This window comes from Glycine max, chromosome 8, assembly GCF_000004515.6.
Source record: "Glycine max cultivar Williams 82 chromosome 8, Glycine_max_v4.0, whole genome shotgun sequence".
NCBI classification, from domain to species: Eukaryota; Viridiplantae; Streptophyta; class Magnoliopsida; order Fabales; family Fabaceae; genus Glycine; species Glycine max.
In genome coordinates, this window is record NC_038244.2 from 15,952,237 (window position 1) to 15,972,396 (window position 20,160).

The following is a 20,160-nucleotide window of genomic DNA, read 5'->3' on the forward strand; positions in this document are numbered from 1 at the left end:
ATTAAAGATACTTGTAATCTATCTGAGAAATATATGTAGCGTCCGATCCATAAAAAAAGATACGTTATCATCCAATTAATGTTTATAACAATTATTTTAATTGAAAGTAATATTTAAAGCATTTTACACTAACAAAGTAAGATTCTCACTAAAGATGGCCCGGAGAAAAAAATCTACTAATTAAAAATAGTCCATCAAGTTTTTCGAATATTAGTCTCTTTAAAAGGCACCATATATTTCTTCGGACACTTTGGTATTGGCATGTTAACGATCTAACCAGATCCTTCGAAGATTCGGAGAAACAGATAACAATGTTGCTTTTAAAGTTGCAGCAATTCTTGAGAAGGAAGAGCAACATCTACTGGGCAAGAATGTCTCCATTTCCTGGAGGCTTATGGCCACATTAAAACAAGGCTTACATGAAACTTTTGGCTTGTTGTTTAGGAGCTGCAGACATTAAATGACAAGGTTTAACTACATCAAAATCAAATTCTATACATATAGTAAAATTATTGTCATTTTTATTATTATTAAATAGTTGGTGACAAACATTTGATGAATTCAGAAGCAAAACCTTAATAAAAATTGGAGTAAATCGTTTATCTTATACAAGTCTTTAAGATTGGAAGGTTAATCACTTTATTTTTTGGTAATGAAAGAATTAGTTGGTCACTTTAGTTTTTAATTTTGTAAATTTTTTATTTTAGTCTCTAATTTTATATAAAAAAATGAATCAAATCTTTTTTACTTTTATTATTTAACTGTTAAAGAGAAACAACAGTAAGATTAAAGTTCCTTCTAAAAGAAAAATTTCAAAAGTACAATACGGCTATGAAATTATACCTAAAAAGTAATGCCAAATTAATTATACTTGAACATCAAATTTGAAAAATTTTCTATAAAAAAGGGAGAAAAAGGAAAAATAAAGAACAAAAATATAAGATAAAACAAGTAATATGAAAACAAGCAGAATTTTAACAAAATTAATGCATCGAAGAAATGCTGATACCTCATATAAACTGCTTTCATCAGTGAGCGAGAATGCCAAAACACTAGACAAATCCTTACCACTATCCCCAAACATGTAATCAACTAGATGAGCAAAACTCATAGTTGTAATGATTATTCTTTCTGCTTCTTCACTTATCTGAGTCATTAGTGCAAGTTCTGCCATTGAACTCCAGTCTTCCAATACAACAGCATGATAGAAATTTTTGTGCTAAATCATAGGGAAAAATGGATCCACGATTAATTCACAATAATACAATTGAAACAATAAATTGAAAAAAATTGGTTGCAAGTAAATTTAATTACCTTTGGGTAGATGACTAACTTTTGGTCTGCAGAGTCCTTGAATTTATCAAACCAAAGAGATATCCATATATTTTTGGTCCAAAGCACTTGGTTAATGTCAAGCATGCATTCTTGGAGCTGGCTGATTTCCTCAGAGTATTGCATCATTTGACCATTATTATTGGAATTATAATATCCATAGGGTAGATAATGACAAAAGAGGAATGAACTCAAATTGGGAGCTTCAATGTCTGTCACTAGAAGGTCCAAACACTTTTTCACGACAAGTTTCCTCAACTTGTTACTTGCAATTTTTATCTTAAAAAAATGCATGCACCAGTCAAGTACCAAAGACTCAACGTTTGAGCATCTAGAGAACAAACAAGTGAAGGTTATGCCTCGTATGGTAGAATTGCATAATGTCAACTCTCTTAAGCTTTCACTGGTTTCTGAGTCTATGCTTAAAGCCATACAAAAATCATCTCCTCTGTTTCTCTTAATCTCATACAAGACAAGCTTTTCTAGACTTGGCACTTGGATTTCGACACTCTTAAGCATTTCACAAAAAGCAATCTCTAGCAGTTTGAGGTTACCAAGATTACCACACACCTTCAAATGCTCCAAACCATTACATTTAACAATTGCTATTTCCCTTACCATAGGGCAGCTGGTAAAGAACCAATCAATGTCACTTTCTTTGTGTACAGTTACATTTTCTAACCTTAGAATTTCAAGGTGGGAAAACTTTGTATCCCTAAATGGCTGTATCATTATCAAACCACTTAACCTCAACACCATTAACATCTTTGCGTTATAGATATGATGAAGAAGTTCATAAGAATAATCTGGATTATCAAAATGATTACCTTGAATGATTTGGAAATCGAACTCTTTGATGGTGCTCATCTTAGATATTAGCCTTGTGCAGTTTACAATCTCTTCTTTAGCTTCTCTTACATATTTATAATGCATGCATAGCTTGAATTTGTGTATAACCAAACTTTCTTCTTTGATGCTCATGCTTCTAACTTTGTGGTACATAAAATTCTTGAAGCTATCGTAAGAGAGATGATCAAAGTATTGCTGCTCGATATTCAGGCAAGGAAAGGAGACATAGAAGTTTTTCCATGTCTTTGATAGACAACTAATTCGAGCAACATCTGGCATGGTGAGTCGACTGAGAATTTCATGAATGATATGTTCAGTCAAGGTGGAGATATAATCCTTCTTGGTTACAGAAACTTCATTTTGTTTTGCTGTCCCATTTTCCAAAAGCTCCATCATGATGAAACCTTTTGGGAATATAGATCGATCTCAAACCCAAGAGCACTGTATTCTCTAAGAATTAAATTTAATTAGATCATATAGGAAACCGAACATGAAATTTAAAATTTATCCAATAAATATATATGCAGCAAGTTTTATATAAATAACATTAATTATACTAGTAATCTATCAACATTGTCTACATTAACCACAAATTTTTAGGAAAAGATCCTATTAATTATGTTATAAAAAATTGTTAAATTAAAATAGGTTATGTTTACTAATCCTTTTTAATCAGTGGCACATATTATGCATGTCATATTAATAATGTTTTGCCAAGTTTTACATAATGGAATATTTGAACTCCTGCATTTGAGGTCAGAAGCACACATTGGAGCCTAAAAAACAATATCCATAAAAGCAAAGACGAAAGAAAAAAAATTAATATATGAATGATTTGTTAAGAAGAGAAAATATTCTTGTATCTCAATGCTGAGTGATTTGTTGCACCAACAGTCTTGGGAGTGGGAGGCATAAAGAGAGTGTGGCTCCTGTCTGAACATGCTAAGCAGAGCCTAACAAAGCCAGTGATGAAAGATGAAGTTCATCAAGCCAACACAATAGGCAATGTCAGGTCTGGTGTTACATAGGTACCTTAATGAACCTACAATTTGCTTATACAAGGTAGGATCAACTTCTTTCTCATCCCCATCTATTTGCAGCTTGATTTCAGTTTCAGTTGGTGTGATCACAGAATTGCACTCCATCATATTGAACCTCTTCAGAATGTCTTCTGTATACTTCTTTTGATACATGAAAATCCCTTTACTAGTAGAAACAAATTCAATACCTAGGAAGTATGATAATTCACCAAGATCAGACATCTCAAATTCTTCCTTTGAACACTCTCATATCTTCTTTACTACTACCAGTCACTAGCAAATCATCTATATAAAGATATATTATCAAAAACTCACAAGAATTTGTGTTTCTGACATAAATTCCATGCTCACTAGTGCACTTGGTGAAATTCTATTGGACTAGGAAGCTATCAATTCTCATATTCTAGGCTCTAGGAGCCTGCTTAAGGCCATATAGTGCCTTATTCAACTTGTAAATTTTATCCTCTTGACCTGCCACTACATAACCAGGTGGTTGGGTTATGTAGACTTTTTTTTCAAGTGGTCCATTAAAAAATGCTGACTTCATATCAAGTTGATATAGAGACCATTTTCTGTTACTAGCAGCTGCTACAATGAGCCTAACAGTTTCAAGTCTTGTAATTGGAGCAAAAATCTCATTGTAGTCCAAGCCATGTTTCTACAAAAATCCCTTTGCTACTAATCTTGTCGTATACTTGGATACATCTCCATTAGGCTTTACTTTAGTTTTATAGACCCACTTCATATAAATTGGTCTTTTTCCTTAAGGTAAGTGGACTAGCTCCTAAGTCTGGTTCTTTTTAATTGATTTCAATTCTTCTTCCATAGCTGTTCTCCAATGTGAACTTTGTGAGGCTTCATCATGACTCATTGGTTCTGATTCAGCAAGTAGAGCAAAGTGCACAAAATCCCCTTCTGCAGTGATTACTGTATCAGGATACAATTCATACTCTTTGAGTGTTTGTGGTACTTGTCTCCCTCTTTGTGACCTTCTAAGTTGTTCTCCACTTGATGGTACATCATCTTCACTTTATTTGTCTTTAAGGTTCACAATCACCTTTCTTTCACCATTGTCAGCAGCATTTATTTCCCAATTCTAGCCTTTTGTTTCATCTATCAAGACATCTCTACTAATCACAACCTTCCTCATTCTAGGATCATACAACTTGTAGACACCAGTTGGATGATATCCAATGAGTATCATTGGTTCAACATTGTCATCAAGTTTCTTTCTGATATGCTCAAACATATGCTTAAAACACAGTGAACCAAATATTCTGAAATGACTCACACTAGGTTTCTTTTCTGACCATGCTTTTTCAGGTGTGTATCCCTACAATCTATTAGTGGGACATCTGTTCAGAATATACAAAGCAGTAGAAGTTGCCTCTCCTCAGAAGTAATCAGACACCATTATGCTGAGGTGTATAGGGAGATGTCACTTCATGAATTATTTCCTCTTCGTCACAAAATACTTGAAATTCATGTTCACCACCTTCATCTGTTCTAAGCACTTTGATTACCTTATCACTCTGTTTTTCACTCAACAACTTAAACTTTTTAAAGATGTTAAGCACTTCACTTTGATGTTTAATGAGATAGATCCACATTTTTCTAGTAAATTCATCAATGAATAACACAAAGTAATTGTTACCTCCTAGGGATTTCACTTCAAAAGGACCACACACATCAGAATAGATCACTTCAAGCTTTCTTTTGGATCTGATTGGAACTTCTGACTTGAAAGAATTCCTTGGTTTCTTTGACACACAACACTCAATACATGACTGTTTTTCTATCTCAATTTCAGGGAGATCATGAACCATTTTCTTGCTTTTCAATTCACTTAAACTCCTGAAAGTTAGATGACCAAACCTGTGATACCACATCCAGCTTTCATCACTTATAGAAGCAGCCAAGCATTGAAATTCTCCAATCTGAATTCCAATCTTGAATGTTCTGTTCCTTTAAAAAGGGGCCTTTAGAATCAACCTCATATTGCTATCAAACATCTTCAGTTGATTGTCCTCCATCTGCATTGAGCAGCCTTTTTCTAACAAGTGTCCCAAACTCAACAAATTATTCTTCATATTGGAACATATAGCACATCATTGATAAATGAGTGTTGTCCATCTTTCCTCTAAATCATCACCTTTCCAATGTCTTTCGTAGTTACAAAACTGTTATTTGCAAACTTGATCTTGCTTTTCCAATGCCTTCTCGCACGTTGTTCACCTAAATCGTCATATCTGCCATAGTATTCACCACCATGGTCAGATCTGACACTCTTGATTCTTTTATTGAGTTAATTTTCAACTTCAACTTTAAATGTTTTGAACACATCCAAAGATTTTGACTTTTCATGTATAAGAAACAAGTATGCTTATATGGAGTAATCATCTATAAATGATATAAAATATTGTTGATCATTCCTTGAAGGTGTATGAAATGACCCACAAATGGTCTGTATGTATCAATTCCAAGATGTTTGTAGCTCTATATGCACCTAATTTCTTGCTTTTGGTCTGTTTACCTTTAATGCATTCAACACAAACATCAAAGCTTGTGAAATCAATGGAATCCAAAATTCTATTTGACACAAGTCGTTCAATTCTATTCTTAGAAATGTGACCTAAACACTTATGTCATAATTCTCTTGAGTTTGCATTATCAATTCTACGCTTAGTACCATGCAATTCTGCATTAAAGGATTCACCATAGAAAGCTATAGTATCAAGTAAATATAGATTATCATTAGCCAAGAGTGAACCAGTTTAACAATATCTGAATTGAAAGACAACCTAAACACATTGTTTCCAAATGAGCACAAATAACCCAATTTGTCCAAGCAAGAAACTGAAACCAAATTCCGTCTAAATGACGATACAACAAAAGTGTCTTTCAAATCCAAATAAAAACAAGTACGTAATAATAATCTAAAATGCCTTATAGCTTCCACCTCCACTGATTTACCATATCCAACATAGATCCATCTTTCATAATTAATTGGCTTCCGGTAGCTTAGGCAACCGTTTATTGAAACACTAATGTTAGTAGTGGCACCAGAATCTAACCACCAAGTCTTTCTAGGTACTGAAACTAAATTGACCTCAGAACAGACCAAAGTAAGAAACATACCTTTCTTTGCATGCCAAGCATGATAGTTGGTACATTTCTTCTTTACATGTAGAGGCTTATTCTTATTGCAAAAGAAACAATTGTCACCTTAATTTTGTTTCTTTTTGTGCTGGACCCTTAGCAGCTTCATTCTTGGGCTCCTCAGTCCTTTTTCTTTTGCCATTTTCTTTAGAGGTACTCACAACATGAGCATGAGCTCTTTCAGTCTTTTCTTGCTTTAGCCTTTCCCCTTCTTGCACACAGTATGAAATGAGCTCATTAAGAGATCATTTGTCCTTCGAATTATAAGAGATCTTAAACTAACTAAATTGTGAAGGTAGAGAAATTAGCATTAAACGAAGAAGCTAAGTCTTCTGAAAGCTCAAGCTTTAGTGCCCTTGATTTTGAAGCAATATTTGACATTCCCATAATGTCCATGACATTTCCTTTGCCTTGATACTTCATGGAAATTAAGTTCTGAATAAGAGTACTTGTTTTCGCTTTTTGCAAAGCGCTTTTCAATTTCAACAATGAATTCTTTGGCACTAGTTATATCATCTGAAATAGTGCCCCTAAAGACCTCAGGAATATCGCGCTTAATGATCATAAGACTCATGTAATCTGAGTGATCCCATCCTCAATTCAGATGTACGAGAATCTATAGAAGAAGGAGGCTTCTCAATCCTTAATGCAAGGTTTAGATCCATGCATCCAAGAACAATTTGCATGTTCTCTTCTCAGTCCTTAAAATTTGTAACATTAAGGACTGGAACCGAAACATAACAATCATCAATGCATTTAAATAATGGTATATCTCATCTCAAGATATCTAGCACCATTAATATCAAGTCTTTGGACATATCAAATAACAAACCCATCTTTCGATGTGACTCATGATTCACATGCAAAATCTCATAATTATCACATGTTTAACATCACATGTGTGTATATAAATTAGTTAAATGGTAATTTTCCTTTGGGCTAATCATCATTCATATAAATAATCACAAACAATCTACACAAGAGAGGTCATTTTGGTGATATCTTGATTCAATTAGCTCATTTAAATGCTAAACTATTAAAATGATATACCATAGCTAAATTTTGAACATTGATGCACAAAATCCAAACTTAAAACATTTCTAGATAAATTATTTTAACTATTTATTTGTTTCAAATTTTAGAAGTCCATGATTATTATTTTAATTTACTGCAACTAGGGATGGGAATAGGTCAGGATAGGTCCCAACATTATCATATCTTTTATTTCTTTTATCTTCTATTTTTATCTTTTATTTATCTTATCTTATATTTTCTTAATCTTTTGTTTTCTCTTATCTTTTACTTTTCTTATCTTCTATTTTTATCTTTAAATCTTTTAATTTAACTCTTTTATTTTTTTCTTCTATTTTGATATTTAAATCTTTATCTTATCTACTATATTTTCTTATCTTTATTTTAAATTTTTTATCTATTGCTTTTAAATTGGGTTTGCATTAATTCAAATACAAATAGAGTCCTTGTGGATTCGACACTCGAACTTCCTAGTACTTTACTACTTGTGACAATCTTGATTATTTACATATTCCAATTTTAAAGAAATTACTTTTCACTTTTTATTTTTTATTTTATTTTACTTTTTTTAAAAAAATTCTTGTGAGTCTATGCTTGCAGGGTGGAACCTCAGAATAACTTGATCCATGGGAGACATTTCAAAGATGAAAGATATTTATAAGAGGTGGACTGAGTATCTTGACAATCACCCACCACTGGTAAATTGTGCTTTTTGTGGAGGAGAACATTTCAATGACAATTGTCATCTCTACTCTATGAAAAATTCTTGGTGAGGATAGGAGATATACCCTTATAATCAATATGAAGAAGAAAAAACTTCTACTCTTGAAAGTGTGTTCATGGAATTCACGGCATACCATGCTACCTCTACAGCCAATCAAAACTCGATACAAAACAAGGAAATTCAGGTTGGCAGGAGCTACTCCATGGAAAATTGTCAATGAGAGCAAGAGTTATAATCCTACAACCAATATGAAGAAGAAAGAACTTCTAATCTGGATAATTTGTTGATGCAATACAAGAAAGTCACTGAATCTACTCAACAAGCATTTAAAAGTCTAGAAATTCAAGTTGGTAAGCTAGTAGAAGAAGTGACTAAATTTGTGGCCAAAAGAGAAGAAAACTTTGTAGACGTTGAAGCTCATGAGGAAAGCCTCGTAGAAGAGCATGATTCAAAAGAAAAAGATGAAGAGAAAAGTAAGGAGAAAACACAACAATGGGAGAAGCACTCGCAAGTAGAAATTCAGCAAGAAAGTATTCTCCAAGTCAATACCCCTCCTCATCAACTCGAAACAATCTGCTGGACTACACACATGAACCCGCTTAGAGGTAAGGGATGCGTTTATTGCAATTGAGTTGGAATGAACATGTGTAGGGATCCTTAGGGAATCAAGTTGAGATTTGTCTTGGGATGTTTATTGAATTATAATTTTTCTTTTATGATTAGAAATACAATATTGTTATGTTTGCAAGATCAATTGATGTCCTGATGCAAATTAATTGATAAAATTAAGTGCTCTTAGTATTTTTTGTGTTTTTAACCTATGATTTTGATATGATTGTATGGAATTGTGTTGAGGGGTTTTACTCCTCATATTGTGAGAAATATTTTTGTATAAATTGTTTGTACTTTGGACAATATTTGCTAGATTGACATGATAAACTATTATATTGAGATTATGAAATTGTGATTAAAATTGTGCCTAAGTAATAAATTGAATATGTGATGAATTGTAAGATAACATGTTGTTTTGAGATTATAACATTGTTATTAGAATTAAGTATAAGTACAAAGTTGAACATGCGTTGATTTCTGGGATACATATAAACATGTGATGATAGATTGTGATGTTGTGATATGTTAAAATTGTTTATTATGAAATTTGGTTGTGAATAAATGTATAATTAATACTTGATGTGACAATACTTGTGAATTATACAATAAACCAATTGGTATTTACCTTGAGAAAAGTATTTTATGAATAGTGTTAAAGGAAAAATGTAGGATTCCTAGTCAAGGACCTAAAGTGTTAAATTGTAACACAATGTGTTAAACCTGTTTGACACACGAGTGTGAAGTCGTGGATATTTTATAATTCATGAACAGTGTCCGAGTGCAAAAATTGTTGTAGGGGTTGTACCTGAATCAAGAAGGTGAAACCCTAATGAATTCTTCGGAGTCTAGGCCTTGGGAGTAAAAACATTCGGTTTGAGTGCTCCTTTAAGCCTATGTTGATTCCATATGATTGGAACATTCTCATAAAACAGAGTGATCCTAACTGGTCACCTTACGATTTTACGTAACGAGAGTGACTTGACATACCTATTGTATGGTGTGTCTTGTTATTTGCTCCAGGGAGGTTTTTCAGTGACATGATACCACATTACATATAAGCTTGAGTCTTAGTATAATTGTTGCATAACACCTTGTAATTGTTTATTATGAAATTGATGAGTGTTATTATGTCTTGATCCGAGTGTGTGATTCATGTGTAATGTGATTGATGATTAAAAAATGAATTTTAAATGATAAAGTGGTGAAGTGACGTAGATTGTATTAACTTGAACTATGTTATAAATACTTTTATAATTTATTTTGATTATGTCTTTGTTTATTTTTTTTTATTTTTTTTAGATGTGATAACTCACTTCCTATATGTTATTTGTGTTTGGATCATGTGATGATCTTGAACCTTATGTTCGTGGGAGCAGATGACTAGCTTGATGACTTTAAAGAATCTCGTGCTAGAAGATGCTGAGACATAATGCTCTGATAGAATGTGACATTGAGGATGAATTTTTATTTTAATTGCATGATGTTATTTTATTTTATTTTACCTTACTGATTTAACAAATTTTTTTGTAAATTTTGACGACATTGTTCTGAAATGAATATGTTTTTAATAAGTTTTATTTGATAATAGTGAAGTAAATGTGAATATTTTACCCATGTGAATTTGTTTATATGTATTATTTATTTATATATATGTTGGGATAGATGACGTCACACCAAAATATTGTAATACTTTAGTTAATTAAGTTGATAAATTATCTTTTAATAATTTTTGAAACAAAAGTTTAAACAAGCGAACTGTATAAACCCATATATTTCAATTAACCTTAATTTTAGACTAATTTATCTTTAAGAGTTAATTAAAAGTTTTTAACGGTAAGTTGAAAACTCGTAGTTTAAAGGTGAAAAATTAACTTATTAAATTATATAGTGTTTGGTAAAATTAATTATTGAAGTAGATAAAAAATATAAAATAACTAAAAAAATAATAAAATCATGATTTATTTAAAAATGATAATTAGAAAATTTAATAAATATATAAAGGATAAAAAATAAAAAGCTAAAAACTAACATTTTAAAAATTATTTAAAAAATTTATTTACCAAACTGTCAAATAAATTTTTTAATTAATAAAAAAATAAAAGTGAATTGAAATAACTTATTGACCATGATCTTAATAACATGAAATAAAACATATTTTTTTTATATCAAATTAGACGATTTTATAAAATTATATACTAAACTGAGTGATTTAGAAATTTAAAATTATTTATTAAAAATAGATGATTTTCATTTTTGATATTGATTATAATTACATTCAATATTAAAAGGCAAAATCACCTCTCAAACTAATTTTCGAAATTAGTAAATTTGATATATGGTGACTTAGATTAATGAAAGAAAATGTCCAGAACACGACCCTTTTATGATTTGATTGGTGTCAACAAATCAGTCCAATGAGTGTGTTAAAACATATTACAGATTGAAGTACAATCTGCCTCCCCGAAAGGGACTTATGAACTAACATATAAATAATATCTGAAGGCCAAATTAAATTTGTCATGTAGTTTTTCCTATATGTACCAGATCACACCAACCAATTGTACCCGTAGATTAGCAAAAGATAGGGGAATGTTTACATGCAATAAAAACTTGCCAAATGTACATAGGATATTTACAGGTCATGTGGCTATTGTCTTCTAGCTCATTGGCATCCTAGGAAAGTTGAACCACGAATTTTTTTTATAGGTCGAGAGTATTGAGAGTTATTGGTTGTTTTGGTTTATAAAATATCTATCCCTCACTTTATAAATTCTGATCTTACTTCCTTCAAAAAAGAAAAATTCTGATCATACTCAATTTGTTTACTCAGAAAAGAATCTCTTCCACACTCGCAAAGTTACCATCAGTTTCTTCAACGTTTGTGTAAAAATGAGACGGAGAATCAACTTTCAAAATTAGTACATGATATTTAAAAAGAAAAATGTTACATGGACCGCACTTCATGATATTTATTTAACACTTACACTTTATTTAGTTTATGAAAGAAAGATAGAGGAAAGAAGAAAGGAAAGAAAGTAAGAAAAAGAGGGAAAAAAAAGAGATAGTTATTTAATTAATTGGTAGGAGAGAATAAAGAAGGAAAGAAAACGGAGAAAGAAATAAGTATATTTATAAAATGACATAAATAATACTTCTATGAAAAATGAGATATAATAAACGAAAAAAAATATAAAAAACGAATATTGCATTTATATTTAATATAAATTTAAAACGTTTATTTTATCTATCAAGTAAAACAAAAATAACATATGCGAAAAAATAATTATTTTTATTTATTTATATGTGTATATTATATGTTAAAAAAGAAAAAAGTTGTTAACGGAAAAAATAAAATAAAAACTAAGTCTCAAGTTAAAATTTAAAAATATAATAACTTTAAAATTAAATTATTTTATTCTTAGAGATAAGCATAATATGTTTTAAAAAAAATATTAATTTTATTCATATTTGTTGTAAATGGTTTAAGAGTCGGTTGGGATGAATTTCTACAGTCTTTGTTTGAGTTGGATAGACAACATGTTGTTGATGTCATTAATTCAGGATCACAGGGCTCTTCTTTATCAATATGCTTATCTTCTGATGCAAAGCTGCTCATTTTCTTATTGGGGTACATCAATAAAACTTCTCCCTCCTTTGTCCTTAGTGCAATAATGCCATCCTTCTTAAGGATATAATAATATTTTTATCAACTTTAAATTCTTTTATTATTGATCTCTCCCAAATTGGAGAGAAAAAATTTGGTGTGGGACCATAATATTTTTTTCCTTTCTTATTTTTTTTTTCATACGAAAGGATAGATAAAGTTTATATTGTATTTTGCCTTCCCCTCTTTTCTTTGTTTTTTTTTTTCATCTCTTCCAAACAGAAGGCCTGGGAGAGAAGGGAAGAAATATAAATATAATTTGGTGATATTTTTTTAATAAAAAATATAATAAGTGATATGAAGTAATAAAAAAATAATTGATTTTCCTAAAATATTTATTCAAACTTCTTTTTATACTTTTTTCTTTTAATTTTTTGAATGAATATTGTTTTTCATAATAAGTATTAAAATAAATAGATTTTTATAATTTCATATTATTAAATATTTATTTAATTACCTTACAAATATTTTTTTGGGAAAAAATGTAAATTATATTAAACCCAAAATGATACAATAATAAACGGGGCATACCCTTCAGTTAAAGAAAATAAAAAGTCTCCCTAATACAAGAAGACAGACATATATCAAGATGCTAAAACAAATGCAACAGGTGCGTTTGTCTATACATAAGAAACTTAATCTTGCTAATAACCTCTATGACAGAAAATTGATAATCTTCAAAAATCAACTTGTTCCTAGACAGCCAAATGCAGTAGACTGTAATTGCTATAGCCAGACAACGTAATTTTCCTTAAACACCTGATGTGGATCTGCCCCTAATTAAAAAGTCAGTAATGCGCTGTAAAGAAGTGAAACGCCTGCGGAAAGGAGCCAAATCACGAATGTGAGCCCAAACTTGGAGAGATTTCCTGCAAGAAAAGAACAAATGAGCATTTGACTCAGGCTCATTTGAACATAAAGGGCAGAGAGAACCCTTGTTCAAAAATGCAACTTTGTCAAGAGTAAGCAGCTGATTCCTTTTGGCAAGCTACAAAATGAAAGACATCTTAGGGGGGATTGCTGGGTTCCATATAACAGAACACCAACTAACAGTAGGTTTGACACCTCTAATGTATTCATAGACTTTGTCAACAAGCAATTGTTCATTGGTGCTCCAAGATTGAACCCTCTTTTTGGCCTCTTCCGTACTTAGCTCTTTATAGATAATAAAGTCCCTTATTTGAATGATTTTCTTTATCAAAACTGAATCTGATGAAGAAGAATTATAATTCCACACTCACACGGTATTCATAATTATTATAATAATTAATAAATTTTGTATATATAAAAAATAACAACTTTTGTTTAATGAGAATATAAAAGAGTTTAATTGGTATATATTGATAATGTAAAATAATTTTATAATGTTATCTAATAATAAATTATAGTTTAAATCTTTTAAGATAATTATTTTAAAAGTCAATAAATTTAACAAATATGATAAGTTATGATTGAATAATTATGTAAAACTTTTCATATAGTTAGTACATAACCCTTCTTACATGTAAAAAAATATGTTTTAGTTAAATTATTTAAAGATACTTGTAATTTATTTCTTTTTTGTTATTTTTCAATAAATTATTAGCCCGAGTAATATTAAGTTTAGTTCCCTTTAAATAAGATCTCAACTTGAGAATTATGATTAGAAAGAGAGACACTATTAAAGATGAGCAATCAAATTTTCGACAAAGATTAATGATCAATAAAACTCATAGATATCTTGCACGAATTTCATATGATAAAAAAGAAAACTCTTACAAATTTTTTTCCGTAAAAAAATATATGTACCCAAAAAAATATTTATCTTTCTTAAAAATAATTTGAGTTCATGATTTAAATGATTTTATTCAATATTTAATATATTAAATTGTAATTTTGATCTCCTGACTTAAATTTATGGTTTTAATCTTCTTATTTTTATGTGACATGACGCTTATGTGGAAAAAAATGATTAAATAAAAAATAAAAAAATATTTTAATAAGAATTAAATTCATGATCTTTATTCATAGATAAAATAATAAATCACTAATATGTTTATTTTGTTTAATTAACTACATTAAATTTGTTTATGTATCATTAATATAGAGTTATTATATTTGTTCAAATTATCAAAATTTATAAATTAAAAATATTTAATATATAAATCTTTTTAATTTTATTCTATATCATTTTATATATTTTTATTCAAAATAAAAATATATAAAATGATATACAATAAAATTTGAAAATATATATATTAAATATTTTTTAATTTATAAATTTTGATAATTTTAAAATATTAATAACTCTGGATTAATGATACATAAAAAATAATATTAATATATTTAATTAAATAAAGTTAGTGATTTATTATTTTATTTATAATTAAATGATCATCAACTCAATTTTTATTGAGATATTTTTTATTTGATTTAATATTTTTCATATAAGTGACATTTTAACGATTTATATAACTAGGTCAACATTAATGTATTACATCAAAATTAATATTTAATTTTAAATGATCAATTAAGAATCAAAATTATTTATTTTAAAAAAATAATAAAATTAAATGTTTTAATTTAAAATTAAGAAACAAAAATTAGGAATTTAAAATTATTGAGATACCAAAATTAGAATTTAGTTTATTTAATAAAACGAGCAATACTGGTCATTTTTGGCTTATAAAATATCTGTCCCAGAAAGTTCCAATTCTGTTACTATAAGTATATAAATTCTGATCAATAGGCAATTTGCTAACTCTTCTGGTGGCTTTTAGTTTCTCCACTTTCATTCTCACTCATCGCACCCTCTTGCAAAGTTACCATGAATTTCTTCAACTGGGTTCATACTTTCATCGTTTTTCATGTCTTTGCTGCAACACCCCACTTCTTCTTATTAGCAGATTCCTCCGAACAACTCCCCACCAACTTTCTAGATGCTGCCAAGAAGCCTGAGGTATTTGATTGGATGGTCAGAATCAGAAGGAAGATTCATGAGAATCCTGAATTGGGTTATGAAGAATTTGAGACCAGTAAACTCATTAGAGAGGAATTGGATAAACTGCGTATCCCATATAAACACCCTGTTGCAATCACTGGTGTTATTGGCTTCATTGGGACAAAAAGATCGCCTTTTGTTGCAATTAGGGCTGATATGGATGCTCTTCCCATGCAGGTCATATAACTTATACATATTATTTCTTTGTATGCTTATCACATATACAAGGTTTTAAATTGTGGTCGCAGTTTGTTGCAATCTTTGGTATTGCGATAAATTACAGACAAATGCAGCCAATGTGATCCTAATTGCGGCTGAAATTGTTGTTGTGGATATATTTTTTAAAACTTTTATATATTTGCCTTATCGTATATACAATGTTTTAAATTGCAGTTCGTCCCAATTCTTGATATTGCAGGAAATTGTAGACAGATGCGATTACCATTGCAGTTGTGGTGACCCTAAATCTTTGAATTTGCAGTTGAAACTGTAGTCCTGGACCATTTTTTAAAACCTTGCATATATTTACTTTATCAGGCTTTTGATTTATGGTGGTTTTAATTTTATGGGGTTTCTGTATAGGGATAAGATCATAAGACAACAAAAAGAGTTTTGCTAACCTTTTCTAAAAAAAATATTGATGTTTTGTTCTTTATTTTTATTTATTTATTACCATTTCTGACCTTAGGAAATGGTGGAGTGGGAGCACAAGAGTAAAGTACCTGGAAAGATGCATGCGTGTGGTCATGATGCTCATGTGACCATGCTTCTTGGTGCTGCAAAGATTCTCAAACAGCATGAAAAGGAGATACAAGTTTGAATTTTTATATCGACTTCTTTATTTTCGTTTCCTATCAATATGGTGTTCTGCTTTATGGTTTTGCTTACTTTTGCAGATACTGCTCTTCTGATCTCAGTTTAAAATATATGGTCACTACTCCTTGCTGTTCAGTTTGCCCTTTAGTCAAGAAATTTGGCCTTCTTAATGATTTTAATCACTTTTTTTGTGTAAACTTTTTGTTTTACGATTCCAATCATGTTAGAATCAAACATATGTTCTGTTTATAACTTATAAGGTTTTTGTGAATGAAAAGAGAAAGAAAGTTGGCCAACATATCATTCTACTTGACCAATACAGTCTCCCACTTCTGCTACTTTACTATGAAATATGAATTGTCTTGTTCTCTTGTTTCCACCCTGTCCCAGATTTATGATAATTTCATTATTTTTGTGTCAAAATAGGGAACTGTAGTTCTTGTTTTCCAACCAGCAGAGGAAGGAGGTGGAGGGGCTAAGAAAATTTTAGATGCTGGAGCCTTAGAAAATGTCGCAGCTATTTTTGGGTTGCATGTGACACCTAACTTTCCAATAGGTGAAGTGGCCTCTAGGTCTGGTCCATTGTTGGCAGGAAGTGGTTTCTTTGAAGCAATAATAAGTGGAAAAGGAGGTCATGCAGCTATTCCTCAACAATCTATAGACCCCATATTGGCAACTTCTAATGTTATAATTAGCTTACAGCATCTTGTTTCTCGTGAGGCTGATCCTCTGGATTCCCAGGTAAATTTGCTTCTACTTCAGTTCTTCCTTTTCCCTTGTCACCACCTACTCATTTAAGTTTTGTGTTATTTTGGTGTAATTGGGATTTAAAAGGAAAAGCACTCACTTAACTAAGTGGGTGAGAACCAGGCCCACTGATGTTCTTATTTGATTGCTAAATAAAAATATTTATACTGTATTCTGAACCCATGTCTATGCAAAAACTTAGGCTTGGGCTAGAAACTCATTGCTTACACTTTGATTAAAATTTGCTTATCATTTAAGTAACTTTTCCATGTGCTATCTACTTAAACTTTGGAAGTACCAGTTCCACTTTTTGGTCACTTTGTTTGCGACCTTAGATATGCATATATCCTTGTATTAAGTACTAAAAGAGGCGCCAATGACAATGATGCAGGTGTAAAGTAAACCATGAAGAGAAAATATAGTTTGGTAGTTTTTTTTTCGTCTTTTCAAATCTTAAAATTGAGTTGCAGCTGATTTAAACTTGGGTTTGGATTGTAGAAAGTAAGGGCAGCGCTATAGAGAGTAAGGTTAACTTTGTAACTTCTGATGAGAGTGGGTTTAAGGGGTTTATATAATACAAACATATGCATAACATTAACGGATCATGGATATATGATGATCCACTACCTTGATTTTCTTATGTTTACATGTATGTTATCAAAGAAAAGAGATTGTAATTCTGTATGAAGAATTGATTAGTTATGTTTAGTTTACACAACTAAAGTGACCTTCGGCCACAAAAAAATTTCTAGCGAAAAGGATGAGATGGCAGAACACAACTCTAGTTCCCATCTCTGACAATAGAGAGATATGGGATCTAAAACCCTTTGGCCTTTTGGGCCATGTCTTTATATTTGTGCTTGTGTCACAACATGTTTATGTGTGAAGTGTGATTATTACTGCTTATTGAATACCACAAAATGCTGTTTCAAGAAGCACTTTCAATCTTCTGAGCCTTCCTAAAATAGAAAGCTTCTCCACACAGGTTGTGACTGTAGGAAAATTCCAAGGAGGTAATGCATTCAATGTCATTCCAGATTCTGTCACAATTGGAGGCACCTTCCGAGCTTTTTCAAAAGAAAGCTTCCAGCAATTAAGACAGCGCATTGAGCAGGTATGTCTTGGAGAAGAATAAAATTCATTTTATATGCATAAACTGTAATAATAAAAATGGTAAGATATATTTTTTTTTTAATTATAGTTTGGATAAATTTCTCAATAAATAATTATAGGAGAAGAAAGTAAGATGAATAAAAAATTGAATTAAACTTATTCCTTCAAGTTAAAATTAATTTTTACATAAACTCTCTTGTCGCAACTTATCCTTTGGCAGGAGGGCGAGGCGAGATTCGAGGGTGCGTTTTCCAAGAAAGGAAAACGCGTGGGAGTCGCCACTAAAGTTTATGTGAGGAAAATGTTAGAAAAAACCAAAAGGGGTTTGCGAATTTTAAGAATAAGGGTTCAGGAGTTGTTTACGTGCGGGGAAGGTATTAGCATCCCCACGCGTTCGTCACAGGGGACGACAACCTTTAATCGAGTGTGCAAAATCATGACTTCAATATTTATTTATTTTTCCTTTTTTTATGTTTTTTTTTTTTTTTTTTTTTTTTTTTTTTTACTTTTTGGGGTCGACAAGAGTGTTGTCCTTGCTCTTACGTATCCTCATGTGTGATGAGGAATTCAGATTTACGTAGTTCTTTAAAAGCGAGAAAATCGTGTGATAAGTTGATTTTAAACTTTTGAAAGGTTCATTTTAACCAATAAAAATAAAATAGATCATTAAGGCGTTAGACCTTGAACGAATTCAAGCGACTTTTGCGGATGAAAACTCAATTACGTGTTGATTTTATCTTGGTTTCGTTCATTAACTCTCGATCTCTTTAAAAAGATGATTTATGGCATTAATGACCGGTTGAAATTTTATTTTACAAGAATAAAATGAGATTACGGCACAAATGATCAGTTGAAATTCGCTTTACAAGAAGAGAAAAGATTACGGTCAGCGAGAATCAAAACGTTAGCCAATGATAGTCCCCGAACGAAATTAGGATTTGACATCTCATTTAATTTCTCCAAAAACTGAGATGCATACGATGATTTTAACTTTAAGAAAGAAAATTGATTCATTTTTTCTTTTATCTTCTTCTTTTCTAAATGTACATAGAAAACATGCCCTATATCATCAGACTATAATATGGTGTTATTCTTTTGGTTGTTTGTGCCTATAAGCCCAATCCTATTCTTGACTCAATATGAAATGAAAATAGTATTCTTGTAATAATCAATAAAAACATGTTACAATCAAAATAAGAAATACCCTCATGTAAATAGTTTCAACTAAAAAAGGGATTCATTCATATTATATATTTTTCATTACAGTTAATCCTAACAGGGGCTAAGGCTGATTCATTTTATGCAGGTTGTGATTGCACAAGCTGCGGTTCTGAGGTGCAATGCAACAGTCAATTTCTTTGAGGGAGAGAAGCCTTTCTTTCCTGCAACTATAAACAACAATGACTTGCATGAACATTTTGGGACTGTTGCGGTGAATTTGCTTGGCATCAATAAAGTTAATGACATGCCACCATTGATGGGAGCTGAAGACTTTTCATTCTATCAAGAGGTTATGCCTGGCTACTTTGCCTTTATTGGAATACAGAATCCCTCACATGAAAAACTGGAGCAAGTACACTCACCCTATTTCAAGATCAATGAAGATGTGCTTCCTTATGGGGCTGCACTTCATGCCTCATTAGCTGTTAGTTATCTTCTAAAACATCCGCAGGATGTACCGTCTGCAGAGGGGAAACATCATGATGAATTGTAATAGGACTGTTATTTTTTTAATAGAAAAACAGGGCTGTTAATTTTTTTTTTAATTTTTTTTATGAAACAGGGCTGTTATAATTGTTAAAATAAAAGGCAATATATATTGTTTCTTGTAGCAATGGCATGCATGATATTTGCACTGTTTTACCTGTGGCATTGATAGAAAGGTTTGCATTTAAAATTTAACTAAACTTAAAGTTGAGCATTATACATGTGACTAAGTAAATAAAATTGTTTTACATTTGATCAAACTACCAATTTTGTCTATGAAGTTTCACCCTTCTCCTACTTTTGCTCCTCGAGTATAGGAAAATGAATAAGAACTTTTTCTTAAAGTTTTGTCACATTTGTCATGTTGGTTTCTACTATTAGTTGG

At 30.8% G+C, this 20,160-nt stretch overlaps 2 protein-coding genes across 3 annotated transcripts; one reads left to right on the top strand and one right to left on the bottom strand.

Annotated features, from left to right (window-relative positions):
* Positions 1-264: 264 nt before the first annotated feature.
* Positions 265-2,574, bottom strand: LOC102669989 (putative F-box/FBD/LRR-repeat protein At1g78840). Its single transcript, XM_006586346.3, has 3 exons — positions 1,315-2,574; positions 1,010-1,219; positions 265-447 (listed from the first exon to the last, which is right to left on the bottom strand). Exons 1-3 carry the CDS (start codon positions 2,572-2,574, stop codon positions 265-267), a joined length of 1,653 nt encoding a protein of 550 aa, XP_006586409.3.
* Positions 2,575-15,127: 12,553 nt separating this feature from the next.
* LOC100789077 (IAA-amino acid hydrolase ILR1-like 4) lies at positions 15,128-19,903 on the top strand. Of its 2 annotated transcripts, none has more exons than XM_041018295.1 (5): positions 15,128-15,569; positions 16,081-16,206; positions 16,635-16,949; positions 17,941-18,069; positions 18,289-19,436. In XM_041018295.1, the coding sequence occupies exons 1-5, from the start codon at positions 15,219-15,221 to the stop codon at positions 18,625-18,627; spliced, it is 1,260 nt and encodes a 419-aa protein (XP_040874229.1). In that variant the 5' UTR covers positions 15,128-15,218; the 3' UTR covers positions 18,628-19,436. The 2 variants fall into 2 exon arrangements, with proteins under 2 accessions (XP_040874229.1, XP_003531633.1); XM_003531585.3 differs by having other exon boundaries at positions 15,133-15,569; positions 19,375-19,903.
* Positions 19,904-20,160: the final 257 nt, after the last annotated feature.

What these genes read in the sequence shown, in the direction of transcription:
- LOC102669989 (XM_006586346.3), bottom strand. Translation starts at nt 2,574, where the DNA reads ATGGAGCTTTTGGAAAATGGGACAGCAAAACAAAATGAAGTTTCTGTA. An exon ending in AGTTAGTCATCTACCCAAAG is followed by an intron (nt 1,220 to 1,314) that starts GTAATTAAATTT and finishes CCTATGATTTAG; the next exon opens with CACAAAAATTTCTATCATGC. An exon ending in ATGAAAGCAGTTTATATGAG is followed by an intron (nt 448 to 1,009) that starts GTATCAGCATTT and finishes TAATGTCTGCAG; the next exon opens with CTCCTAAACAACAAGCCAAA.
- LOC100789077 (XM_003531585.3), top strand. Translation starts at nt 15,219, where the DNA reads ATGAATTTCTTCAACTGGGTTCATACTTTCATCGTTTTTCATGTCTTT. An exon ending in AGCATGAAAAGGAGATACAA is followed by an intron (nt 16,207 to 16,634) that starts GTTTGAATTTTT and finishes GTGTCAAAATAG; the next exon opens with GGAACTGTAGTTCTTGTTTT. An exon ending in TAAGACAGCGCATTGAGCAG is followed by an intron (nt 18,070 to 19,374) that starts GTATGTCTTGGA and finishes CATTTTATGCAG; the next exon opens with GTTGTGATTGCACAAGCTGC.